We start from the raw sequence: 27,959 nt of genomic DNA, 5'->3' as shown, positions 1-27,959 counted from the left end.
AATATAATTTCCAGGAATTTTATGTAGAGATGTTCTGATCAACTCTTATTTGTCTCTACAGCTGATCAAGACAAAGCATAAGCCACTTTTGTGCCCAGTTAAACCCTGTAAGATTGCTCATTTTTAAGGGATTTCTTTCTGAAACCAAAATATTGCTCATAAGCTTGTAGTACCTTAAAAGAGTTAACGTGTTTTACATCAGTGTTTTGAGTCCCCAAAGAATCAAGATGCTGCCTCAGATAAACTTCTGTGGCTCACAGCTCAATTTAAAGGAGAATGACATGCTTTTAGACTTGAACACTGAGATATAAACAATTTCCAGAAGAGCTGTGAACATGCTTATTGACTTGGGATTTCATCACAGGCATCGGGAAAATTTAGTATGCCCTATCTGGAGAAGAGATAAGAGTATTGATAGGTATAGGATAACTTATGCAGGAAGGGAAGATTTTAGTGACCTGGCCATATGGAAAAAGTATCATTTTTGCCATCAAACAGCCTTCATCTTAATTATGTATATATAATAAGATCCCTCAGAAGCTACTGTGGGTCCTTTCAAGCAACCTGAATTAATATCATTGTCTGGAAGATACGCCATAGCAATTAGACACAGTGTTAATGGCTGCACAGATTTGCTATAGGTGTTAGGAGGAAACCTGAACCCTGTAACAATAAGTTTAACGGTTTCCATTATTAACACTCTACAATTGTATATCATTTCTTGCTTAAAGAAACTATAAATAAAAAATATTATCAGTCATACTGTATTTGAAGCAATCTGAAAAAGATTTTCAAATCCTGAGTCCTGGAGTATTTAGGTAGACGGAGTCTGATTTTGAAATGTTTTCCTTATATTTAGGGAGAAATACTTTAATATTAATCGGCAAAAGGTTATTGTTAGATTGAAACAAATATTAATCTGAAAGTACCTAGGACATAAAGATGAGGAAAGAGGAATAATAATTATGTTCACAAATTCACTCTAATCTCCAGCAACCTATGATTTTTCTCTTTCAAATAGCATGAAAGAGCAGCACAAAATTCACAGCTTTGATCTTTTTCTGCTCAACAGAAGAAGTACCGTCAGCATCCATATGCTTTGAAGTTTACCAGTATTAAAGACACTCCTGAGATGATCCAGGCTAGAATTAGTTATAACCAGGCTGTGGATGTAAGTTATAATGTATATACATTATGATTATAAGAGTGGTATCCTCTTTGAACGACCTGATTGAAGCACTGGCTTTCTCTCTCTCTGAGATTATCCTTGGGAACCATGAAACTTCTGTGTTCTGGTGTGGTACATCTCACAAAGAGCATGTTTCTAACTTGGAATGGGAAGTCATAGAGATCCCACTGAAGTGAATGGGAGTTTCATGTAAAAAAAGGCTTTCTCTCCAATATATTTTTCAGAAGTAAAATTTAGGAGTAAGACTGACCTTTGACCAACAGAGACTTTTGACCTTTTGAGATTCATTGAGGAAGAACAAATTTGGGGTTCTTTCTCCTTTTCAAACAGATCTTTCAAATTTCAGTTTCTTCATATTCTTTGGAAACAAAATGTAAGGCAGCATGACAAGGAAGAAAAAATAAATTATTTCAAGCTGTCATCCTGCTGAGAGAGAAATCCAGGAGGGGAAACCTTAAAGGGAAGAATTGAGGCTGTTTGGTGTTTAAACATGTTTATTTTTAATAGAAGAGCGATTTAAAAATATTGTAGACTTAACTGGGATAATACAGAAGAGAATAATAAGCAAAAGTCACTCAAAAAAGACAAGTTTCAAACATGAGAGGATGTTTTATTGTGAAAATAGATATTTTTAAAGTGAAGAAGAAGATGAAAGACTTTGTGTAAAACACATGCTATTGTAATACTTATAGTGTCTACGCCTTTGGTTTAATTAATAAGATCCAAAAGGCTTACATCTCAGGCAGGATAAATATAAGTCATTTTGTTTCACTGAGCCACAGTCAAAGTCAGTCTGCCGCTCTACTTCTTCACACATGGAGTTGTCATTAATTTTCCCCTTATGGACCTGCAATGCAAGTGCGGCTACTTGCTAAAGAAAGCGGTAGCAGGGTGAAATGGAGAGGTTCATTCTAATCTAGAGGGTCTCAAGCCCTCACACAGAAGTTATAGCCTGGGAAAGGCAAGTCAGGTCAAGCCATGAGTCGTGTCTAAGGCCAAAAAAAATGTGGCCATCTGTCAACGTAAGAAGAAACTAAGCTGGGAAAGAAAATTAGTGTGAAAGGGGTGAACTCTGCATAGCCGTTGTAGGGGAAGTTCCACTTAACTGCATAGAACTCCTCTTATTGGTCTGCAGACATCCAAAAGTTATCTAGTCCTGGGCCAACCCTATATTCTTCCTCCAAGGACTGATATGAGTAGCCCACATAAACACCTATTTTACAGTGGGATCAGTCACCTTCTGAGGTTTATTTAGTCCCTTGCCATTGACTATTGAGCACCCCCTTGCAACTAGCTCTGGAAATAAATTTGGAGTAATTGCACAGATAATTACCATTGTATTTATCTGCTAAAAATTAACAACTTTGGAGAGATATGTTTGGGGAACTTCAATTCTGCAGACTTCTGTGGAATTTCAAAGTGTTGGCGGGCCGCTTATAGCTGCAAATCCTTAATAAATGGTATTTATTCTCCCTCTCCCTATTCACATGTGTTGGAAGTCTTATCAAATTAATATGCAAATATCTGAGTTTTCATATACATTGATTTACACACTCAAAACTTCACGGAGTTCCTCTCTAGCATACTCTAGCTGATAGGTGTATCAGACTCACAATTCTTTTTGAATACTTTTTGACTGATATGATTACCTGTATTTATTAATGTTGCTGTCACTTTTTGGTAGTCTTTGCTTTCCATAAACCTATTTGTTAATGTTTTTTTCTGAACTAGTGATTGAATGTGTAGTGTATACTCGCTGCTGAAATTCATCTCTATTTGCAGAGGCTGTACAAGGAGCATGGAGAGAGTGTAAAGCATCAGTATACACCAACGACGGATCTTCCTGAAATTCTTCAGGCCAAATTAAATGCTATGAATATCAGTGAGGTATAAATCTGACCTTTAATATTTTAAAGGAAAGTGAAAAAGTTGATAGTACTTTGCTATTTGTCTTACACAGGAAACCATACTAAATTTCTTTCCCAGTATATGGTCATTCTATGGTCTACATGTTTCTGAAGTAATATGAAAAATCCAGCTTCTTATCAAACTTCTACTAAGTTGGAAAGCTTAAGAATGAACAAACAAATACATTTTTGTAATGGGCATTTGTCATGTGATTATTCCTGTTGTTCATTGATAGTTTCATTTATGTTCGCCCTCTGCATTAGAAAGGAATGAAACTGATGTGGTAACATTGCTTGGATAGCAATGATGCTGCGGTGTCAACCCTTTGAACAGCAACTCTGATTTAATCCCATTCCATATTTCCTAGATTCGCTATAAGGAGTCGTGGGGAAAGATGAAAGACGGTGGCTATCAACTGAAACTAGATGCCATTCCCTTCCAGGCAGCAAAGGCTTCGGGTGAAATCATAAGTGATGTATGTGAACTTACTGCTGATATTGTCCAGTAGGGTATGTCAGTCACTCCAGACTGTTTCTGCTCTGCTGAGTGACTCTTGATGGAAACAGCAAGTCGAGCCAACTCTACATCTGGGAGACATCTGGCCTTGGTCTAGTTAGTTGTGCTTTTGGAGGTGCAGCCACAATGAAGTGTTATTGGTAACTAAGCAAAGAAGGTTTGTGAAAGCAAACATCCATTAGCAAAGTTGACTAACTTACCTGCTGTAGTGAGTGCACGATCACAGGGATTGGTCAGGAGCTGTCAGGTACTATTAGCTAGAAAAGCTTTGGAAGAAAGAGCTTATTCAGGAAGTTCTACCCTTCAGGGCTTGTTTTGGGTGTCCTTTAAAGGTTGTAGAGATATACTGGTTAATTTCAAGCATGGGAGACCAGTTGTTCTGACTTTGCTAGAGAGCAGATGGAGAGAGGCTCCTCAGAGGTTGATTCTGAGCACCTGCACCAGGTTCTTGTCTTCCACCGCCTATGTAATAGCAGGTAACTAACCCAAGCTATTTGTAAGCGTTCATTGGTGTATTTTTTGTGTTTTTCTCTAAATAGGATAAAATATTAAAATGGTTGCACAAGTGAGGTCTTCCTAGCATCCTCTAAAGGGTTGTTCAGATTTATTATCATATTGGGTATAGCCAGAATTTATTGTCCATAGCTCTCTTTCTGTAATATGAAAACCCTTTTATTCAGGTTTTAACAATCCGACTAATACTTATTTCTCTTCACTCCTATTCACATTTCTATTCTTATTTTCTTTTTAGCACAAGTATAAGGAGGCATTTCAGAAAATGAAAGGACAGATGCTTGGCTCACGTGGCCTGGACGGTGATATTCATATTGCTCATTCAGTCCATGCAGCATCGCTGCAGAGTGATGTAAGTACAAGAAAGAATCATAGAATCATGGGATCATAGAATCATGGAATCATAGAATCATAGAACAGTTTGGATTGGGAGGGACCTTTAAAGACATGGGCCCACTTCTCGAGCTTGTCCAGGTCCATCTGGATGGCATCCTGTCCCTCGGGCATGTCAAACGCACTACTCAGCTTGGTGTTGTCTGCAAACTTGCTGAGGGTGCCCTTGATCCCACTGTCTGTGTCATTGATGAAGGTATTGAACAGTACTGGTCTAATACGAACCCCTGAGGGACACCACTTGTCACCAATCTCCATCTGGACATTGAGCCGTTGACTGCTACCCTCTGGATGTGACCATTCAGACAATTCCTCATCCACCGAACAGTCCACCCGCCAAATCCATGTCTCTCCAATTTGGAGAAAAGGATGTTGTGGGGGACCATGTCAAAAGCCTTACAGAAGTCCAGATACCTGACATCCATAGCTCTCTCCTTGTCCTCTGATGTAGTCACCCCATCATAGAAGGCCACTAGGTAGGTCAGGCAGGACTTGCCCTTAGTGAAGCCGTGATGGCTGTCTCGAATCACCTCTCTGTTCTCCATATGCATATAGCATAGATTCCAGGAGGATCTGTTCCATGATCTTCCCAGTCACAGAGATGAGGCTGACAGTTTGGTAGTTCCCAGTTCCCCCTTTTTCCCCCTTTTAAAAATGAGTGCAATGTTTCCCCTTTTCCAGTCACCAGGGACTTTACCTGACTGCTATGACTTTTCTAATATCATGGAGATTGGCTTGGCAACTACATCTGCCAATTCCCTCAGGATTCTGGGATGCATCTCATCAGGTCCCATAGACTGCTGTATGTTCATGTTCCTCAGGTGGTCACAAATCTGATCCTCTCTTACAGTGAGAGGGTCTTTGCTTCCCCAGTCCCTGCCTTGTGGTCCATCCACTTGAGAGGTGTGGGGAGAGGGGTTACCAGTGAAGACTGAGGCAAAACAGTTGTTAAGTACCTCAGTCTTCTCCTTGTCTGTTGTTACCAGTTTGCCAGTCTTGCTCGTCAGGGAGGGTATGCTTTCTTTGACCTTCCTTTTTTGGCTGACGTACCTGTAACAGCCCTTCTTATTATTCTTTGTGTACCTTGCCAAGTTCAGCTCCAGGTGCACTGTGGCCTTCCTGACCCCATCCCTACACAACTGGACAACGTCCCTGTAGTCTTCCCGAGGTACCTGTCCCTGCTCCCACTGCCTGTGCATTTCCTTCTTGCTCTTTAGTTTGGCCAGCAAGTCTCGACTCAGCCATGCCTGTCTCTTGTCTTCCTTTCCTGATTTCTTACACCTGGGGATTGAAAGCTCTTGCATTGTGTGGAAAGCATCCTTAAAGATCTGCCAGCTCTGTTCTGCTCCCTTGTCTGTGAGGGCAGTTTCCCAGGGGGTCCTATCGACTAATTCCTTGAAGATCTAGAAGTTTGGTTTGACGTTAGTCTTCCCCTGACCCATATCCTTCAGGACTGCGAACTCCACCAATGCATGGTCACTGCAGCCCAGGCTGCCTCCAATCTTGACGTCACCAATGAGCTTGCTTGGGTTGGTGACCAACAGATCTGGTATCATATCCCCTCTGGTAGGGCTGTCTATTACCTGGCTTAAGAAGTTATCCTCGATGTACTGCAGTAGTCTCCTGGATTGCCTACAGCTTGCCATGCTACTTTTCCAGCAGATGTCAGGGTTGTTGAAGTCCCCCAGAAGGACGAGAGCCTGCGAGCGCGATGCCTCCTGTAGCTGGAGTAAGAAGGCTTCGTCACTAGGCTCCCCTTGGTCGCATGGCCAACCACAAGGTTTCCTTTGTTGCCTGAGTCTCTATTTCTTACCCATAAGCTTTCAACCTGCTTGTGGCTATTCTTCAGAGACAGCTCTGCACACTCTGTCCATTTCTTGATGTAGAGAGCAATGCTTCTGCCCCTCCTGCTTTGCCTGTCCCTTCTGAAGAGCCTGTACCCATTGACAGTTGCACTCCAGTCGTGGGATTTGTCCCACCAAGTCTCCCATCCCAAGAAGATGTGGGCATTTTGTAATTGGTTTCCTAGCAGTTCCTCCTGGAAGCTCCTCATGGAAGCTGCATTTAGCTGTGGAATAGCATACTATTTAAAACTTAGGGCTTTCTCTCCCACTTTCCAGATATTTTGATATAGTCACGATAGTCTTACCATTCTTTTACATTCTTTACAGTAACATTGATTTGACAGTAAAAGACGACTGTGCATTCTTGTACAATCCCTTGCTGCATGCCACTGTTGCCTAGCATAGAATATTTTACTCTGCAAAAGTATCACTCAAAGGCAGGTCTAATTGAGAATTAGTAGTGATCTTGGTACAGGAGTAAAATAAATTTGGTAGAGATACAAAGTTTATTTTTAATTTACTGTTTTCCTGAAAGGCTAAAGGATAAATGAGTTTATGGAATTTCAAATTTGACCTTTTTGGTTGAGGAATGGTTCCCACTTGGTCTTGGGATACGCTAAGAATCACATCATTTGTTCATTTTCTATAAGAATTGTAACTGTTCAGTGTATTTGGAACACTGTGGGTTGATCCAGAAAGCAGTGAAATATTTGCCTGACTTTAAGCACATAAATAACTATTTATCTTCTTACCAAAACTGTCCATAACAAGCCTAACTGTGGATATAGATGGGAGAGTTCATGGATTTCAGGGACTGCTGGGCATGTACTGGGATTCTTTCTTGTGTGACGGTACGCTTAGACTGATACAGGTAACAGTAAGTGTCTGAAGAATTCATCCATCTGTCAGGTTAGTCTAAGTCAGTTTGATGATCATCAATAACTCTGGATGTTCATTATCTGGATGAAGAGCCTGAACATCTTAAATTTGCATAATCTGATAGGGAAATGTCATGTAAAAAAAGTTCTTTGAAGATTTCTGTGCCTTTCTTTTCCTGGATGGAGACAAGAAGAGAAAAAGAATCCCAGCACTAAAAATAACATTTAAAACTATAAAATGAAACTGTCCAAATCAATAGAGACCAACAAATATTTTGAGCAAGGGTTTGTACTAATTTTCATGTAAATATGGCTGCTTACATTTTATTGTCAAGCCGTAGCTTCACCTTTTTGTTGTGCTTTCTAGAAATGCAGTGAATTAAGAATTCATTTATCAGTTTGATAATTTTATAGATTCAGTGTATCCAGTTTTAACCAAAAATAAATTAAAAATAATGTCTCAGCTTAATTGAATATAATGTAGATGGCTACTATTTTGATGAAGAATAGACTGCCACATATTCTAATGGTAAGTATTGATCGTTCACAGTATAAACAAGTTAGGGAACTTACTTTTAAAAATAATAATTTATACTTGAAAATGGAAGAAATATAGAGAATATATCTTCTGATCAAAACCTGAATTCTGGTTGCCATGTTGTGATGCCTATGTGATCTGTTTTTAATTTGATAGGTGAAATATAAGCAAGGTTTTGAGGATGCAAAGACTCACTTCCACCTGCCATTGGATATGATAAACTTGCTACATGCCAGAAAAGCCCAGTCTTTGGTCAGTGAACAAGAATACAGACAGCTGCTGCACCAGTACACTTCTTTGACTGATGATGTGAGATTGCGGTGTGCCAAGAATGCATACAAACTACAGAGTAAGGTACTTGCAAAACATCCCAGAGATATTTCCCTGTTGGTCCTGATGCAGGATAGTTCTGTTCCAAATCATGACAGCTGACAGTATGTATTTGAGCAGCAGCTGAGGGATAAATGATCACTGTTCCCTCCTGATTACATTCAGGAATGAGGCATTTATCTTATTGGGCAGTTGTACAATGTGTGTGATCACACTATATCAAGAGGTAAAGTATAGTAGTCTTTGATGATCGGGCAGAGAAGGGGTTGCAAGTGAGGATGATTGCACTGTTGGTGAAATACTCTTTTTAAGGTCTTGCTAACCATGCAAACTGTTTTACCAACTGGTATTTGAGTTGGTTTGCATCTGGGTGAAATTCGTGTGTACTTCCACAGAAAGATGCTTATTGTTAAAACCTGATTTGTAGGAGACTTATAAACTCTGGACCAAGACATAACCACTGAAATTGTAAGAAGGGTGAGTTTAGTTCTCTATGTAACCATGAGTAAAATTAATTGAATAATGCCTTACAAATTCAAGGGTAGGCTGTGTTTGTAGCCTTCGGAGACCTCAGGAGGGGCTGTATCTTAAAAACAAATCTGGCTACAAAATGCTACTCTATATAAGTTTAACACTTTCAGCAAATGGTCATAAAGACGGCAGACTGTGTTTAAGCAAGTGTAAACATCATACGCCAGTTGTGCTGCCCTAACTTGGGTGAGATCACATATAATCAGAGATTCTGAGGCAGGTTTCCATCCATGCATCTCTTCTGAATTGGGAATGAAATGCTGGTTGCCAGCAACCGTCTCAGAGTGCAGAATTTAACTCTCTTACCAGCTGGTGCTAATAGCTTGCAAGGGGTGAGGACCAGACTCTAGTGTTGTCCTCTCTTACCTTCCAAATCATAAAGGATATTTCCTATATACAAAACTGTGATGCCTTTGAGACTACGGATTAGCACTGGAGGGACATGAATAGAAGAGGAGCTGTTTCTGTTCTCCTAGGTGGCTGAACAAAATGAAGGCATAGTCCATGTCCATTATAAGTGGTTGGCTGAACCAAAATGCCTCATTAACCAAATCCCTCAGTAACCAGTAGCAGTTTCCACATATCCATTGAAGTAGGCATATCTGTTCTTTGCTAGTTGTTTGGTATTTATAATTGTTTTGAAGCAGAAAATAAGACGATCCTCCTCTTCCTTCTCACTGTTCTCATCATCAAATGAAATAATATTTGTCAGAATGTATCTACCTGTAACCTATTGGTAACTTTTGAAAATAATATTTACAGTGAGTCACTGCTGGGTTTGGTGGTCTAGAAAATCTTTAAACAAAATAGTTACAGTGCCTCAGTGCTATTTTCCTTAGCTTTCCCTACTTTCATTATGACCGTTCAGAATTTTTTAAAAGCAAGGGTATTTTGTCTGCAATTCCACTTGTTAAAAAGTTACCAGCTTTTATTTAAAAAGACTTTCATAGACTTTTCTAAACTGGTCTTATTTTATATATATTTATAAATAAACGATATATAGCTGTGATTTAGGTATTATATGTGAATTAAATTCATGTACCTAGGAAAAGTTTTTTCAAGGTTACAAATGGAAGTTAGGAGCCCACGTATCATTCGGTGTTCATGACACTCAGTACTCCTCAGAATCTTGCCTCTGTACTGTAGATTTGTCAGGGCTCTATGCACACGGACACATACATAAACACAAGAACGTAGGGTGATGTATATGAACTCTCTGTGGTAGATACCAATTTTAATGGATTTATTTGAATACTGTTATTGTGTATTTTTTGATGAATAAAATAGGGCATCTCAAATGGAAACTTGTAATTACTTCTGCTTGGTTTTCCTTAGGCTTTATACCGGTCTGACATGAACTTTATGCGAGGAGTTGGATGTATTACTCCAGGGGCCCTAGAGATTGAAGGAAAGAAGAAAGCTTCTGAACTCATCAGCGAGGTAACAAAACAGGGTTTTGATTTCTCCACTACAAACAAGAGTTTGCCAGATGTCTTTCTATTAAACTGGGCTGGCAAAGTGACTCACTGGATAATGCTAGGCTCCCTCCCCTTGCGTTTGATCATTCCATTCGTTTCCTAACTGCAGATGGGTGAACCTGATGGAGTTCAAGGTTTTGCAGACTTTGCTAACTGTTTTTGCAAATCTTTTCTCCTGTGTTTCAGACCCAGGAGGTTGTTTTTTGTGTTATTTATTTTAGATTTTACATGGGCCTTTTCAACTAAAAATAAGGCTGGGCCTATCCCTAATAAGTACCTTGTACTGTTTCTCCAAAACTAGACTGACCTGCAGAGTGCCCAATACATTACACTGTCCTCAGCTCTGCTCCTGCTTTACAGTCTTCGCCTGTTTTTTACTTGCTGCCTTCTCGTGCTGTTGGTTTTCCCCCTCTGTAACTGGATTTTTATTTCCTCTCTCATGTTTTCTTCTTACAGTCTCTGCTAATTTCAAATCTTGGATCTATTGCCCATATTCACGTAGATGTGAAATTAGTTGTATTCTAGTGCATGGATCCCTGCTTGCAGTGGTCTTGCAGTTATTCTGTTCACAATTCTGGCATACAACCACAGGCCAGGTGGAACCTCATTTTCCCACAGAAAAGTTCAGCATTTTTTTCCTTCTCTCTGGATCGGATTGCCTTTGCTGTATTTCCAGTGGCAGGGGTTAATGACACCAAGGAGTGAAATAACCTTATTACTGTATTCAGCATAGCAGCACTTCTTTTCTTTTTTACACCTTATTCCTTATTTACTTTTGATTTCCCCTGTGAGACTTGAATGCGTCAAACTCAGACTAGCAAAAGGTAAATTAGTCTAATGGTTAATAGACACATCCTGTTTGCAAAGTAGAGTTTTAAGCACAAGAAGTGATACCAGACCACTGGTATTGGAAAAAGTCACTTATCTGACAAGACAATTGAGTTATTCTGTTCATTTTTCTTTGTGTGTGAACTCAGAGTAAATATCGTCAGCAGCCACATTCCTTCAAGTACACATCGGTGACAGACTCTCCTGGCCTCCTTCATGCAAAATTCAGCAATATGATTGCTAATGAGGTAGGCTCTCCTAACGTGAATCAGAAAATATGCTTTTCAAAATGCAGTGAGCTAGGAATGGAGGAGTGGGAAAGAGACAACCCTGTTCTGAAAGCAAAATGCATCAAAAAGAAAGAAAGCATCACTGATTTGTGCTTTTTCACAGTTAGATTGCCTTTTATTATTTCTGAACATTCGATACCATTTTCAATTCAATCTCTTTTAAAAAGCTCAAATAGTGCCCATATGATAGAGTCCCATTATCAGGTTTTTTTACATGAAACTGAGCCTCAAAAGATTAGGTCTGCGGGGTGTTATGAGGCAGCTCATTTGCATAGTATGGTCCACTTTAGAGAGCTCCTAAAACAAGAATCACTCTTCTAATTTTTGAAAAACAAGACAAAACCCATAGGCAAATTATCAAAATCATCTGTGATAAGATGACGAAAACTCCAAGCTAGAAAATATGGCCAGTCTACCAGAAATGCCTGGCCTTTTTTTTTTTTTTTAATTCATGGTGCCCTTAAGGTTCTTAGGTCCACTTTGGGCCTGGTGGGACCATATGAATGCAAGGCTAAGAACTTAGTGGGTTGGCATCATGATATATGTATAAAAATTAATGTACAACTGTTTTACACCCAGAAAAGAACCCCATGTGATTTCAATTGCAATTGCAATGGTATATTCTTAGCTGGTTTTTGTGCTGGCTGACTGTAGTTGTCATAATCATAAACAACTTAAGTACTGCTGTTATATTATTGAAACAACAGAGAAAACTAATTGCAGTTGTCTTTTTTGATCTCTTTGCTAGCGCCTGTATAAAGCAGCAGGAGAGGACAGTCGGCATCACTATACACCAACCCTAGGTCTGCCTGAGTTCACACGGGCAAGAATAAATGCAGCCAACCTCAGTGATGTAAGAATTTGTTCTGTATTTCTTATACATATTTGGGATGGAAGATGAATTGTGCAGTGGCAAGGCAGATGCATAAGTAGAGTACTTTTTAGATCTACTCTATTTATGCTTTCCCTGGTTTGATTATAATGTTATTTATCTCCATTAGCATATATACTGTTCTGAGTAAATTAAATCTACGTAAAGAACAAGACATGTTTAGTCTGAGTTAGTAGGATTTCCCAAAGATAATAAAAAAAAAATCCTTTGATTATGAAGAATGAGACTGTAACGCAGAATAACAAATGAAAGAGTATTCTTTTGTTTGTTCCTTTGTGCATTTGAAAGTGAAACAGCAATCTACATGTGCCTTTCCTACTTTAGGCAAAATACAGGGAATCTTGGCATAATCTACGTGCTCAAGGCTACAAGCTGACAATGGAAGCACTCCCATTCCAGACTGCCAGGGCCTCCAGAGAAATTGCCAGTGATGTGAGTTGAATGATTCAACCTTCCTTCTTGCCTAATTTCTGTTAACTTCATGTAAAACAATGTCTAAAGCAGATTTTACTGAATTAAAGCGACTCCATAACCATGTGAGACAAGTGTGAGACAGAATATATTACTTATGAATGAGATTCTTTGTGTGAATTTAAAAAAAAAAAGAAGAGGAAGAATCGCTGCTAATCGGGAACCAAGCTCGGTTAAACATCTTCCAGTGGGAAATAGCTAGTGAATTAAAGTATTTGCAGACAGACAGATCAGGGAGATTCTGCTCCTTTCCAGGCTTTCAGCCTCATATTATAAAGTGCCCACTAATTCTGTCCACCCTGCTTTGAGGTGACTTTTGGAATCTGAGTGTCCTTTGAATCTCTGAAAATCAGGAGCTGCCTGTCTGGTTAGAAAGTGAAAAGCTCCTGTAAATATGCGTCCCCTTAATTTCTGAAACAGAGGATACAAATCTTCTTACACTTAAAAATATCCTCTCATTTGTGTTGTTGTTTGCAAAACACTCAGACATGGTGGTATCCATTTCTCAGAAAGCCTAAGTTCATCCCCTCCTCACAAGAAATTTAATAAATTCTAGGAAAAACTCACAATTAAGCTAAATTTAGTAAAAAAAAGTCTTCCTTTTGTGTAGTATTTAGTTGCATATTTTATCTCTAATGTGATATAATATGAATATATTTCATGTGTATTTGTTTTATGAAGCAACTATTTCTTGTTGTAATTTATAATGTATACTTAACCGTATTTTGCAGAGTGCTTTTGGTTACAGCTTCAGATCTGCCCTAAAGGGTACAAGTCCATAATAGAATTACATCCACTTACAACAGATCTGAATTTGGCCCTTCATCTTGGAAGCACTTTATAAACATTAGCTACTGTAATTTAATCCCCACAACTCTCTTGTGTGGTAGATAAGTGTTATTATCCCATTTCAACTACATTATGAACTCTTCAGGGCCCAGGCCTTCCCTTTAAAGTTCCAAGCACCCTGTTGATGCTGTATAAATAATCATTATCATCATCATCACTATTTCACAGAGAGGATAAATGCAAGATCATAGGGAGAGTCATAGTCCCAGCTAAGATGAGAATGAGGGGTTGCTGGTGCTTATTCTTCTGCTCAGACCACCATCTTAGGCTTCTCAACATAGTTATTGATCCAAGAAAACTGAATTTACTCTTTAAAATAGCTAGGTGGCATTTGCAAATCTGAAGGCTACAAAGTGCATGATGTTTCTCTTTTGTATAGTTTTTTTTTTCTTCTGTCTTTTGTTTGTTTCTCTTATGTTCTCATTCCTAGCGATGGGAATAAAATTCTATGAGAGATAATAAAAGTACATGATCTGAGGTTAAATATGATCGATCCTTTGGGCATATTCAGCGACTATATTGAGATGCACTTAACTTCAATGCTGCAGCTACTGTGGTATTTAAATTTGAGAGCAATGAGAGATTCAAACAATTACTTTCTAGTGCTGCATACCTTGGCTGTTTTTACAGACAGCATAGATGTTTCAGTGACTTATCCTAAGTTAGTTAACTAGAGCAGCCAGTCTAAGTTTGGCACTTTTTCACTTTTACCCTTTTTTATTTTTAGTACCAATATAAACACAACTTCGTGATGGAGAGAGGAAAGCACATTGGTGCCAGAAGTGTTCTGGATGACACCAGGTTGCTGCATTGCTTGCATGCTGCCAAATTACAGAGTGAACAGGAATACAAGAAGGGATCCCAAGAAGTGTGGTCTCAGTACCATCTGCCCATGGACATGGTGAATCTTGTCCATGCCAGGAAAGCCCAGGCCTTAGCGAGTGATCAAGATTACAGAAAGAGACTACATGAATTTACAGCACTCCCAGAAGACCTGAAGATGAAGTGGGCCAAAAGAGCCCACATGCTACAGAGTGAGGTAAAGTCTTTCCTGCTGTTAATGGCAAATTGAATTTAGCAATAACAAAGCTTTGAGTGACTGGCACAAATTGTATGCTGACATTGCACAGTGTTTTTAGAAATACCATTTGTAAACTTATATATGTGTAGCAGCAAGATACCTCATTGTTCCTCATGTACAGAATACATGTGAAATAGAGGTTCTCATGTTAGGAACCTGACAGAAAATCACTGTGGTCCATGCGACTTATTCTAGAGCTGAGGGGTATACACAAGCATCTCTCAGGTCTTTGGATCACAGCCAGTCAGTGCTCTTCATGCAGAATTGTTTGAGCAGAAGGTTAAATGCTCTTAGATTGATTTGGGATATGTTGCAAGGTCATTTTGGAAACAGAAATGGTCATATCAAATAACCAGTTCCCTGGAGGTGTTTGCAGAAGTTGCTTATGCAAGTGTTAAGTCCAGGCAAACTTTGGTGACAGAAATGATGGAATCTCAGCATCAGCCACATCCATGCTCAATTTGCCTTAGCATGTGTCTCTGTTCAGGGACAAGCCATTGTATGTGTTTCAAACAGATGTAGGTATTGAGTATGTGTATAAAGCTGCATGGATGCAGGTAGCTGTATGTTGACAATTTAGGTCTAGTGTCATTAGCTGCTCTGAAACAGGAACCTCTGGTTCAGGTGGTTTTTGTTTTGTAAGAAAAGAGACTGAATGATTCAGCAAGGAAGTGAAAAACATTGTTCAGAAAATTATGCTAATTCTTTATAGGTCTTTAGAGAGCTGGAGTTTATTGCGAGACAAAGTGATGGGATAGTTGTTGGATGTAGTCAGACTTGATGAGCAGATATTCCAGCTATGAAAGTGGCAATCAAAGCTTCTATCCTTTCTTACTCAGTCTACTTGCTATCTGGTAACCCAAAACATACTCTTCATTGTCTGAGCTTTTTTGGGATATTCTTGAGATGGTATAGAAGCTGTTGCTAGATGCAGTTCTTTGCCTTTCCAACTCCGATTCCTGCCTTCTCCTGTAATGGCTAACAGATGGCATACAGGTAGTTAGATCCAGGCAGGATTCTTTACTATTTACTGATGTGCGATGGTGACTCACAAAGTGGCATTTCCAGGGACTTAGTCCTTGGACCGTAACAGCATGCACTTCAGAGCTTGCCTACAAAGGGACAGGACAGGAGATGAGTAAGAACCTCAGCACTTGGCTCTTTGCCTTTAGACCCCACAGGTTAGGAATCCAGAGAAATGAAGGTGATTTTGTCCAATACCCTCACTTTCTAGTAAGAGTAATGTACAGCGTGCTTGAACTAGCTGGCTGTTATGTCCGTTTGCATATAGGGAGAAAAAAAAAAAAAACAACCTGAAAAAATGGATGATTGGATTAAAGTCATCCAGTGAGCCACTGTCACTCTGAAGGAGAAGCTGGAATTGTTGGGATTGAGGGTACTTTGCTGGCCTTTTTTTTTTTTACCTTTTATTGGGTCTGCCTTGTTTTCTTTACTGGATTAGGAGGTAGAGCAAGCCTTTAATGCGAGTTAAGAAAGAGTAATGGGTCCTCCTAGAAATGGGGTTAATGAGGAAGCATGCACCAGATAAAATAATTAGTATTCCTGACTTGAACTCACCTCAGAAAATTATTTCAAAAGGGGTTCTTTTACGCCCAGTACAAACAGGTTATTACTTACTGCTTTGAGTCATACTAATTCACTCGTGGGGCCTTCTCTTGTAACTTGCATATGATACATTATTTAATTCCTAGTGGAATGAACAAATGCAAACAGTTTGGCTTTACGATGTGATATGTGCATGGCAAATGAAAAACCTCAAAATGTTAATATGAATCAGGGAGTCTTTTTTAAAAACCTTAATAGCTGTGGATACAAAACTGATAGCTAACGATTTTCATTTTTAACAGCATCGCTATAAATCAGACCTGAACTTCATGAAAGGAGTTGGTTGGATGGCTCTGAGATCTCCGCAGATAGAAAGTGTAAAGAAGGCTGGAGAGCTCATCAGCGAGGTAACTGATAAATCTTTCATGGGATAGCACGTCTGTAGGAATTGTTTACCATCAAGGCTCCTCGTTACATGACACTTACGAATGTAGCTTATCATTTCCTTTTGATGTGGGAGCCTGTTTATACAAGGTGTAAGTTACCAGGAAGCAGTACAGGAGATGCAAGTCCACTGTGTGACACCTGCTGAATATTTTCCATTCCGAATGAAACACAAGAGTATAAACAAAACATGTAGCAATAAATAAATGCAGTAAACTCCATTATGAAATTCTAAGCAGGTGGTTATGGAAGTGATATAGAAGGATACAGCATTGACAACCACACTGAAGGGGCATTTTCCTGCTCAGTATCATGCATTAATGGAGAAAAATTATGAGCTGTCAAAAATGTAGTGTTTGAAAGCTTTTTGCATGTGAATTTCCAGTGGGAAGTCCTTCTCACACACACACAAAAAAAGAGATTTGGTGCCTGGGCACCACAGCTATGATACGGCAGCATCCCTATTCCCTAGCTGAAAAAGCAACTGAGACCAAAGCAGAACAGTATGTTTTTAATACTGTGGCTTCAGGAAGGTGGCTATTGTGTTTTACTCCAGTTATCACACACTTGGAATTGTGATATAACATTAACCAAAACATCCTGTGGTTTTTTTCCCTTGTTTGTTTTTGTTGCCTCCTCCCCCTCTCAGGTAAAGTACCGTCAGAAGCCAGAAAGTTTGAAGTTCACTGCCGTGGTTGACTCTCCAGATTTGATTCATGCTAAAACCAGCTACCTCCAGTGCAGTGACGTAGGTTTCATTTCACTATAAGTGATCTTAACTTTTGTTGTACTGTAATGCATAAAAGAATTGATCTCAACGTTGCTTCCAGTATCAGTTACATTCAATGACTTTTGACTCCACAGAGACTGTACAAGGCTGGAGACCCTGAAGCCAGGCACAGGTACACGCTGCCTCTTGATCATCCAGATTTTATCCGAGCCCGCCAGAATGCACTTCATATCAGTGACGTAAGTAAGCCTTTTACTTTGGGGGGTTACTTGGTAACTGTCATCAAGGAAAACGAACTTGCTTGGTAATGAAAAACTTCCACGTATATATAGAAGCCAGGTTCTCTGAGCCTGACTAAAACTGAAAAAGCCAGAAGCTGTGGACAAGCCAACATATTGCTAGGTTTGGGCTGGAGGGATCAGGAAAAGTCTGTTGATTTTTCTTTTGAGAATTGGTTCTGCTTTCTAGAGCAGGAAGCTATTATTAAAGATTTCAGTCCTTCAGTCTAGGTATGGTTAGTTACAAATTTGAATCTATGCCTGGGCAGGGAAGTAGGGAGAATCCTCTTTCCTTGACTGTATAATCTATCTTCATGAAGCTGGAACACTGTGTTGAACTGATCCCTTAGGCACAGTTGTCATCAACGTGGATGCAATTGAATCAGTGAGTGGAATTGGTTTAAAGGGATTTTGTTTCCACATTATCCCAGACAGAGGCACTCAGTCTATTCCTAATCTACTGTTCCCTGATTAAATAGCTGTTGTCCTTAACTGTAGGGTCAGAGGGACCTTTGTTAATAAGAAGCTTTGAGTTCCTTGTTTGGCGATAGGTACTGTGTAGGTGAAAGAAAAAAAATAGGATTTATATTCTTTGAAGTGATAGAGGAAAAGGTAAAAAGGCAAAGGGGTGATTTCACACAAATGAAAGATCAGACCTAGACCTGTTAGCAGCGCATACCGTAATGCTTGCATTGCTTCTACCCAGGCTGTCTTGCAGGATTTCTGGCATCTCAGTTTACCTTCAAATTAAGCACCACCTAGCGCTAAATCCACCAGTGAAACAGAAGAGTATCTTTTGAAATGTAAAGTGGATAGTGGATTTTGTGCTTGTTTTCATATGGTCGCAAACCCCAGAAAGGGTGAATCAAAGTCTTGCAGAAAGCAAATGAATAAAATCAGAAAGGCACAGCCAAAAGTGTCAGCTAAGATACCATGGCTGTGTAGCAAGACCTGCAGACTTGAAGCTATTTTAAGAAAGCTACTAATGGAAGAAGAACCAAATCTAGAGCAATTTCTCTTCAGGATGTAAATGTATTTCGCATCCTCAAAGTCACATTAAATATGTTAGAACCGGCTGTTATTCCATATGAGTTAATGAAGCCACATGTGGCTGGGGATAGAGACAGGGATCATTTGAAAAGCTTGAAATAACTGGTATTGAAATTATGATGCCATGAAACCCAAGACACTGCAAGTGGATGCATCAAAAGAGAGAATAAGGGCAATATCAATGCAATATTGATGTGACTGATGCATCACAGTTTCTAATAGAAATTAAATCACATCAAAACCAACCACATTCAAGTACAAAAGAAAACCCTGGTGGCACTTTTCAGATGAGGCATTTTATCATTATGGTGAATAGAAAAGAAGTTGAAGTGCTGTAGAACTGGATCAAAACCTTGGAGATAGTACTGATGACTCTTGATACAAATAAACCCAGTAGGATAAAACATTTATTATTGCTGTTATGGGACTGCGTTTAAGAAACTGCAGGGGGAAATGACTGTTTTGTTCTTTTCTTTTTAACACAGAAATTGTATAAAACATCTTGGGAACAGACAAGGGCATCTGGCTATGATTTTAGGATTGACGCCATCCCATTCCAGACAGCAAAGGCTTCAAGAGAGATCGCTAGTGATGTAAGAATTGTTCTGTTTCAAACACTTCTCAACCCTCTTCCCATGTCACCCTCACCCTGTAAAAATGGGTGAATTCTGATGTAAGTGAACCTTGTTCTGGTTTGGAAAATTGGTGACCCAGTGAAACCAAATGCCAGTTAAGTGCAAAGATTTCCAACTAAAAGCTCCCATTAATAATGTCCAATACCAGGCTGCTCTGTTTCACTTCAAAGAGTTATTCTTGAGAAGGAAGCATATTATGCTGTTGTTAAATAAAATAGGTACTAGTCTATGAATAGTTAAAGCATTGTGTAGGATAAAGTGGGTCACCTTTGAACACAGAAGACCACAGTTGGCAAGAAAGCTGAAGATGGAGAAGCTTCATTGCTTGAGCTGTGTATTGGGTCGCCCAAGAGTACAACAATAAGAAGACCTCTGATTGCTTTTGAGAGATGAGTATTTTGGGCTCCCTAAGTCTTTCTACCTCTTTAAAAATTAGCACAAAAGGCATTCTTCTAAAGCGTCTTGTTAGATTAGGAGATGTAGTTTGATATCAAACAAACCCTTGATCTTTTTGCACTACAGGAAGCATTATTGATAGCTAGGGGAGGGTAAGTTATTTCATAACAGAAATTGGAGGTAATCTGAATGTGAAAATGAGATTTTCCTCTGCACTTACTGCAGTACAAATACAGAGAAGCCTTCCTGAGAGACAGAGGCCAGCAGATTGGATTCCTCAGTGCAAATGATGATCCCAAAATCAGGCATGTCCTCAGAGTGGGGAAACTCCAGAGTGACAACCAATACAGGAGCGGATATGCCCAAAACATGACACAGTTCCGGAGTCACATCAACCAGCCAGGATTCCTCCACGCTAAGAGAAGCCAGCAGCTTGCAAGCAATGTTAACTACAAGCAGCCTTTGCACCAATACACTTGTGATCCTGAGCAGTTAAATGTGAAGCACGCAAAGCAGGCCTACAAGCTGCAGAGTGATGTAAGTATAGCTGAGTGGCACTGTCCTTCCAAGTGCTAGGAGCTGTCTGTGGCAATGTGCTTCGCAGACCTTACCTACCAACAAAATCACATTCTTGAAAGAACTAGTCTGTTTGCTGAAAATGAGTAATTTGTTTATTATGGACTCTGTTGCTCTTTATGTGCTCTCTCTTGAGTACCCAGGGCATGTGGTTTGAGTAGAGCCAAATGAAATAATACACACTGGCATATGTTTCATGCTCTCAGGTAAAATACAAGTCTGACTTGAACTGGCTCAGAGGCATTGGCTGGACTCCCCCAGGTTCTCACAAAGTCGAAATGGCAAGAAGAGCTGCTGAGTTGGCGTACATGCGGGAAATGGGGTTGCAGGGTGCCTCTGCTCTGTATGGACCTGGAGTTGTAAGTAGAGTAAACTGTTCTTCTCACAAATCCCAACAGCTCTGCTCTCTAGAAGCGCACACATCCTGTTTAATGCTTTTGAATGCCCCCTGGAGTCTACAGTTCTCTCCATTATTTGAACAGAATATATATACTTCCCTCATGAAGCTTTGTGGCTTTGTGTACGCCTTAATTTGAAGGAACCTCTCAAGAGAATTCAGCACTGTCATGGCTGAGGAATTCCTGTAGGGACTAGGAAGTGCCACGGGATAGGATTTACTTGTACTATGGGATGTGTTTCCCTTAACTCGTGGATGTTGTCAGATCTCCAAGTGTCCTGGTACCTCCATGGAAACAAGAAGTAGACATGGAAGGCACTCCCTGTACAAGTCCCCTTCTCTTTTCTTAATTTCAGCAAGACATGTGTGTTGCCATGTAATCTTCCCTGGCAACTGTATTGACAGGGTCAGTGTAGACTCCTAACAGCATAATGTGTGCTGTGGGAGGCTCCCCAATACTGTGGGAGGCTTTCTGCAAAGGGGTAATGCTCCAGCCTCCTCCGTCTCTGTGTAGTCCAAGACGTAAGAAATTACAAGCTGGGATCTTCCAGGTTTTTCTTCTCCCAGCCTCCACAGGGATGACTCCCAGTCTGCAGTGTCCCAGCACAAAAGAGCAAAAGTCCATACAGGGACTTTGTAGAACCTACAGTTAGGAAGCATTAAGTTACAATAAAAGAGAGGTTCTGCACTTTAAATACTTGTTTTATTTAAATTTTAATTTTGGCAACAAGTCAAACAAAAAGCCAGCCCAAGAGAAACAGGACATATCCATGATTTACATTCCCATCTGAAAAGCTACTCAGGAAATAAATTATAACTGCGATTGAGGAATGCAGGCAGCAGGGAATGCAGGCAATATCTTCTTAAGTCCTACATATGATAATGATCTGATGGTCCCAGGGAAACCTACAGGTGTGCAAGCCACCTGGAATTCAGGTGTTTGCTGGTTTGCTCTTTATTTAGGGCTCAAATTAGAAATTAAGACTTGAGTACATTCAGTCCTTCAACATGTCTAGTATTTAACTTACATGAATGGCTCTGTCTTTTGCACTTTTCCATTGTAGATATTTGCTCAGTGCAGAGCAATGATTAAGATTTTGCTCGTTTGTTTGCCAGTTGAGGTATTTTTTAATATACAACTATTTTTATAGAATAATTGTTAAAACCTTCTCCTGTCCACTGGCTGTCCTGACAATTCAGTTGGGTTTGATTTAACAGGACCAATTGGAGATGGAAGGATCTCAGCAGGTCACAGTCAACCCTGATGCTTCAGAAATTCTGCAAGTCAAGAGAAGGAAGATGCAACTGTATCAGAAGTAAACAAAGCCATGACATAACACAAATAGATTTTCATATTGTCCTGCAAGTCCTGTAGCTTTTCCAGTTTTCTGGGAAGCGCAATAGATGGCATCTAAGAACTTTTTGTTTTAAAAAGCAACCTAAACATTGCAATTTATAACATCTTTCTATTTTTGTGTGGATATTTTATCACTGTATGTATTACAGAATCTGATATTTATTTAAAGCTGTAAATGAAATTAGTACTAGGTGACTGGCAGGCTCAGCTTTGTACTACAGATGGATGAACCTGATTGGTAGAATATAAAATAATTTGTAATGAATAAATCAGATGAATCCTATTCCATACTTGTAATCTTTGGAGATTTTTATGTTCCTGGATTGTTGGCACATGTCTTAACAGGTGAACAAGACAAAGGCCAGTAGAAGCAAAGTTATCATTGACTAACCAAGGGCAAGTCTGTTAGTGGACATCAGAGAATTTGTTCTTGATTAACAGGATGTATTCAGATCACAATTAGTTCTTCAGTCTTTTTCAGATCTTCCAAAAAAAAATCAGAATTAGTTTGTTAGAAATTATGGCAATAGGGGTAGCTATTAATAGATTAGGTAGCTGCTTAGAGAAGGTTGTAAACCCTGGAATTCAGATGGAAGGGGCACTTCTATTTTAACTAATTGATTCTTCGCAAACTTGTCTATTCTTTATATCCTGATTTAATACCAATACCCCGTTTTTCAAATTTCTGTATAGGGTTGCAGAATCATTGGGCAAAAAAAATATACAATCCAACTTGCAAACTTGTGAAAACCCAAGAATTATCCAATAGCTTTAGATGCGTTTTTTAATGGTATTTAATACCCCCTGTGTCTCACTGGTATGAATTGAAGTTAAGCCTGTATATACCATTGTAGATTTGGATTGTAGTAATTATCTTCTAATCAGGAACAAAGTGGATAATTCTAGGGATTTTTTTTTTGTTTGTTTTGCTTTTTCAATCTGGAAAGCATCACTGATGGGGGTTGTGGTTATTTGCCCCACAGAAGTGCTTTTAAAAAAAATTCTCCTGCCCAATCCTTGCTCCTCAGGTAATTCCAGTGGCTGCAGTCTTGCCAACATAGGCACATGGTGACTTTTATGTATGTGGAAAATGGCACTGGCTTTAGGAGCCCACACCAATAGCTTTGAGGTGTCAGGGTCAGATGAGTGCAGAAAAAGCACACCTTAGCCAGGGGCATGAGGGGAAGAGGGAAAGGGTGGCAAGCAGCTCAGCCTTTCAGGGCTTGAAAAGCAAAACTGGAAACATTGGCAACTGCCTTTCTGATTGATTTGGGGAAGAAATGGAGTTGCTTTACTTGATCTATTTTGCCTACAAAATGTGTAGGCAATTTTCCCAATGGGAAAACTCTCACTGACATTCTAGCAGATGCTCTAAGGCTATTTTCAAGATGGTGATGAAGGATGCGCCATGCAGGCCGTGAGGAAATATCAATAACGTTTTAGTCGAAAAGGAGGCATTTGGAGAAATAGTAAAAATAAGTAAATATCTCAAGCTTACCATTTGTCATTCCAAAGCTGTATCCTAATGAAGTGACCTTGACTCAGATCGAATTTTGGATTTAATCCAACTGAGAAATGTTGTCACCTGGGTATAAACTCCTGGCTTGTTTTTTAACCCGCACTCTTCACCCCAGCTCACAAGGCCATATACATAATAGGAGCCGTTTTCTACACAAGTTAGTGGGCCTCCAGAGTCTCCCTGATGAGAAAAAGCACACGTGTTCAAAACATGAAGCAAAACGTTAATCTAAATAAGAATGCTCCTCTCCCCTCATAAATCTTTGAAGCTGTAATGATGGCTTTTTCCTATCAGATGTCCAATCAGATGCTGTTCAGTTCCTGAGTAGGCTTGCAGTTCTGGAACCGGGTCAAATGATACCAAACTTTTTGGCTGAAAGTTTTTGTTTGTTCAAGTCTGTGACATATATCTGACAAGGTCACATGCAATTTCCCAGGCATGAAAGTACCAGGCATTCATAGCCTGAGCTCAGGAAGATAAAGATGTAATCCTTGGCATAAATGAAAACGCTTGCTCTCTCCCACACCCCTCAAAATAACTTTATTCTGAGCTGGTTGGTTTCATTTTTTTGTTTTATTGGTGATTTCTACTGTGAAGTATGCTTGCAGTGGTAGTTTGTACCTCAGGCAGCATTGTTCAAACTCCTTCCTATCTTACGATGGTATAAATATGCACTTGCTTCACATTTGCACCAGCTGTAATGAAAAGAAATATCAATCCTGACTTTCCTTGCAAGTCTTAACTCTGATAGTGAAAATCAGATTAGAATTGGTACTCATGGCAGAGGCCATAATAAAATGGAGAGAAAAAAGGCAAGTTTTCAGAATGTTATGACAAACTGTCTCAGAAGCTAAGCTTCCCAGGCTAGTCTCTAGCTTCCATAGATCTGCCTGTGGATGACAGTGACAACATTGGCTCTAGGGATCTACAACTCAAACTATACTGAAGAAAGACGATGGCTGTTGAAACACACTGATGGGAGAAACAGATACATGTGCAGCACCCTGCCAAAGCTATTACTCTGCACAGCCTGACTATTTACACACAAAAAAAATAGGGTTCAAATACAGAAAAAGCAACAGACCTGACAAGAATCAGCTCCGGGTCTCCGAAGATTTCCTGCACAAAACATGCTGTCATCCAGTAGGTGATCGTATGCTCTGGGTGCGTTGCATTTCGTTTGCGAAATCAGCTTCACATTGGCATCTAACAGCTGACGGGATACTTCATCTACGGGATGTGCACCAAAAAAATGGAGTCACCTTCCTCCCAATCCTGTTACATGTTGTCTTTGTTCAAAATAGGAGCTTGCTTGCCATTTGGATGGGAAGGGGGAAGAGCAGGGGGGATGCATGGGCTAGCCTGGGAAGAAAAGAAGTATCTGTCTGAAATGATAAGGGTTAGAGTTGGAGCGTGGAAGCTTTACCCAGGATATTGAGTTGTTGCCTGAACAAAAACAAAGTCAAGAATTTGTTTCCGATCAGCTCTACCCGTGTAATCCTGCTTTTCAAAGGTGCTGGTTGTCTACAGCTCCTGCAGGTCCCGATGGGACTTAGAGCTGCTCAGCACTTCTCAGGCTGGTGCCATTAGATGTTTTAACACACAGGCTAATGAAACAGATGAAAACTGAAAATCATACAATATTTAAGGGCAATGATTAATTATAGTGAATCTAAAGACATAACTTGACATCTAAAGGCAATAGCCAGAATTTCAAAGCACTACATCTGTAGATAATTAAAGGTGGTTTATAAGTTTGGTTCTGCTTGAGTTTCAGGAAATATTCCATTTCTGCAGTGATTTCCTGAAATGCTAATAATAGCTCTGCTCAAAGAAGGAGCCATCTAGTTTGAACACGTACAGGGTACTTGATATTCTTTGTTGGGGAAAAAAAAAAATTTTCCCCGTACCCTTTTTAAGAGAGACTTTTTATTTGGAACTTTTAAAAAATGTCCATTAAATTCTGTTGGTGCATTCTGATCAAATGAACACGCTTGTCTCTTGTGGACTTCAATGAGAGTTACATCAGAAGGGAGAATTTGGTCCTATGTATCGTATCAGGCTGTATCAGTCACAAAGCACTAGGACACCTACTGCAGCCTCCGTGACACATTTTCCTTCTGCTGCTTTACAGCAACACATCAATCAGAACATGAGACAATGCATTTTTCAGAAAATTGCCATTATCTTTTTTTTAAGCATAGTAATTTCTCCCCTTAGGATTTACTGCGGGCAAGAAAGGTTTTGGATAGAGCTGGTTGAACTTGAAAAGCTTTGGATTTTTTTTTATTTTTCAGCGCATCTGAAGATCCAGATGCTGCTTCTGAAAAGCTTTATCTGACCCAATGGGCTGGAAAACCATGTGAAAGTTCCCGTCTTTCTTGGTCCTGTCTTGAAGCACACAAACTATACAATAGCCTCTCTCTTGATACCGTCTTGCTTCTATTGCTGGCTTCAGATGAAACCATGACATGGTGTGTCAGATGGCAAGCAAAAAAAGTGCATCGGGGACTTTTTCAGAACCCTGGAAGGTTTGGTTGGTCTAGCAGTTGGAGATTTCTGCTAATGAGTCATTTCCATGGCAGGGTTTAGCCATTCTTAGCTTTGAATTCCATGTCTTGGTTTCACTAAGTGCCTAGGTCCACATTTGGGTCTGGAAATTGCTACTGAAAGTACCAGCCCACCTTGCCACGGAAGTACCCGCCAAAATCCAGCTAGCCCATAAATACCTGTCTCTGTCGTGCCCCATCCAGAAATGAAGCAGTCGGTCCCAATGGGAAAGAAGAAATTAGGCAGACACACTGTTTTCACATACTTTGTTTCCACAGCACAGTGACCATCAGCTGGCTTCAATTTAAGTAGTGCTGGAGAGAAGATAAACAACAACAGAAAGTATTGGTAGCCGGTTTTAATCCCTAACCATCATCACCAGTCTGTGACCCAACTCTCTGCAAAGCTGCATATATCTGATGTGCTATTTGCACTACATGCCGGACCTGTCCCTGGTTTTTTGCTCCCCCCACCCCAGGGACTTCTGCCTGCCTATCACAGTTCACATCCCAAAGATTCTAATGGGTTTAAACCACAATTTGGCCTAATTATTTCCAGGATATATTGTCAGTGGGAATTATACACTGACTGTAGTTGGAGAGAGGCGCTTCAAACAACTGGTGTTGGAGGTGAGCCACACAAATATTCAATAAAAGGGATTTACCAATATCATTGTGTGGGACACTGTCCTTCTCTTTGTATTTGTAATGTACGATGATCTTCTCCACGTCAAATATTTGCTCTTGATGCTCTCTCTTCTTGAGGTCTTGCTTTCCAAGGGCTACTTGGAGATTTTCTGCTGGTTGTCTGCCAAAAAAAAAAAGTAAATTACATGCAGACATTGTCCATTGGTGGTGGTGAAAGCCTGCATCTTTAGTATCTGGAAGTCAAGATATTGCTTCCTCTTGTAGAGCATGGCCAGAAGATTTACTAAGATTGTTACAGGAGGGCTTAGTCAGGGAAGTGGTGGTGTTGGACAATACATGTGCTCTTAACTTGTTGCAGTCATGAAATAAAATGATTTAAAGCCGCGCAATTACTCATTTCTTTGCATTTTGGGACAGAGTAGCAGTGTGCTCACAGTCTGTTACTGTGGCTGTGATGAGTGGTAACTCCCGGAGCCGTGGGAGTACAATTGCTTGCCTTGTCTGGGTATACTTAAAATCATCTGTGCTGGAATAATCTCCAGTGCATAATTTATTAATTTCCAAAGATAGTGGTTTCCAACCTGTTCAACAAAAATGTTGAAGGAAATGTTGTGTTCTAAGCTAGCTGGCACATAAACAATTGAAAACGAAAAGCGTATTTTGGCTATTCTGGAGATCTTAATTGTGATGCAATATGTGATGTTGCTTATGGTATCCCAATATCCCCTGAGGTTTTCATGGAGTCCTTCTTTCATACATTGCAAAACTTTGTTATATTCCTCCTCTTTTCCTCTCAAACAACTATTTTAGCCCATTTTAGGTGAGTGGGGGTTAAGCTGAATTTGTTATTCCAGCAAGCACCAGTTTTAAATATGTGTGTATTTTCATGTATGTGTTCATTCTTTCACATATATGTTTTCCTTTCAGTTGAATTCCCAGGGATCGTTTGGATCACAAAAACTTTGGATTCCAAACTATCTTCCAAGTTTTATACGTTTATCTACCCTAGGCATAGGACATGCACCTACTCAATGCAGTGCGCAGCAGTAAGAACCCAGCATGCTTTAATTAGCACTCCACCACAGAAATGCCTGCTTCTTTTTGAAGTCTTTATCTGCAGAGATGCCATCCAGGGATGTTTGCCAGCTGTAGTCTTAGCTCCACCGTAGATTCTCTTGAGTGTTCTTTGAATTTCTGGTTGTCCACATGTTTTGAACATTTCATCTGATCCAGTTGGGTCTGTTGGGCTGTCTGTTGGCCATGGGCTCTCTTCAGCTGCATCGGA

General features: G+C 39.8%; 2 protein-coding genes across 2 annotated transcripts in view; one reads left to right on the top strand and one right to left on the bottom strand.

Moving 5' to 3' along the window:
- NRAP (nebulin-related anchoring protein) overlaps positions 1-22,244 on the top strand; it is a 55,288-nt gene extending 33,044 nt beyond the window's left edge. Inside the window, exons 26-42 of the mRNA XM_009881567.1 lie at positions 1,073-1,171; positions 2,972-3,076; positions 3,465-3,572; positions 4,365-4,478; positions 7,936-8,133; positions 9,976-10,080; positions 11,096-11,194; positions 11,985-12,089; positions 12,453-12,560; positions 14,176-14,487; positions 16,398-16,502; positions 17,189-17,287; positions 17,404-17,508; positions 19,083-19,190; positions 19,854-20,165; positions 20,411-20,563; positions 21,820-22,244. Of these exons, the coding sequence (XP_009879869.1) occupies positions 1,073-1,171; positions 2,972-3,076; positions 3,465-3,572; positions 4,365-4,478; positions 7,936-8,133; positions 9,976-10,080; positions 11,096-11,194; positions 11,985-12,089; positions 12,453-12,560; positions 14,176-14,487; positions 16,398-16,502; positions 17,189-17,287; positions 17,404-17,508; positions 19,083-19,190; positions 19,854-20,165; positions 20,411-20,563; positions 21,820-21,921 (2,337 nt within the window). The 3' untranslated portion in view covers positions 21,922-22,244. The remainder of the gene's footprint in view (positions 1-1,072; positions 1,172-2,971; positions 3,077-3,464; positions 3,573-4,364; positions 4,479-7,935; positions 8,134-9,975; positions 10,081-11,095; positions 11,195-11,984; positions 12,090-12,452; positions 12,561-14,175; positions 14,488-16,397; positions 16,503-17,188; positions 17,288-17,403; positions 17,509-19,082; positions 19,191-19,853; positions 20,166-20,410; positions 20,564-21,819) is intronic.
- Positions 22,245-23,480: 1,236 nt separating this feature from the next.
- The window catches only part of HABP2 (hyaluronan binding protein 2), a 14,145-nt gene continuing 9,666 nt past the window's right edge, over positions 23,481-27,959 (bottom strand). Inside the window, exons 8-12 of the mRNA XM_009881632.1 lie at positions 27,703-27,949; positions 26,692-26,834; positions 26,207-26,341; positions 24,562-24,707; positions 23,481-23,657 (exon numbers count right to left, since the gene is read on the bottom strand). Coding sequence (XP_009879934.1) covers positions 23,481-23,657; positions 24,562-24,707; positions 26,207-26,341; positions 26,692-26,834; positions 27,703-27,949 — 848 coding nt within the window. The remainder of the gene's footprint in view (positions 23,658-24,561; positions 24,708-26,206; positions 26,342-26,691; positions 26,835-27,702; positions 27,950-27,959) is intronic.

The sequence above is a fragment of the Charadrius vociferus genome, unplaced genomic scaffold, assembly GCF_000708025.1.
Source record: "Charadrius vociferus isolate BGI_N301 unplaced genomic scaffold, ASM70802v2 scaffold282, whole genome shotgun sequence".
In the NCBI taxonomy this organism is placed as follows: Eukaryota; Metazoa; Chordata; class Aves; order Charadriiformes; family Charadriidae; genus Charadrius; species Charadrius vociferus.
Note: the sequence above shows the minus strand (reverse complement) of the source record. Positions and strands in the feature narration are given on the sequence as shown.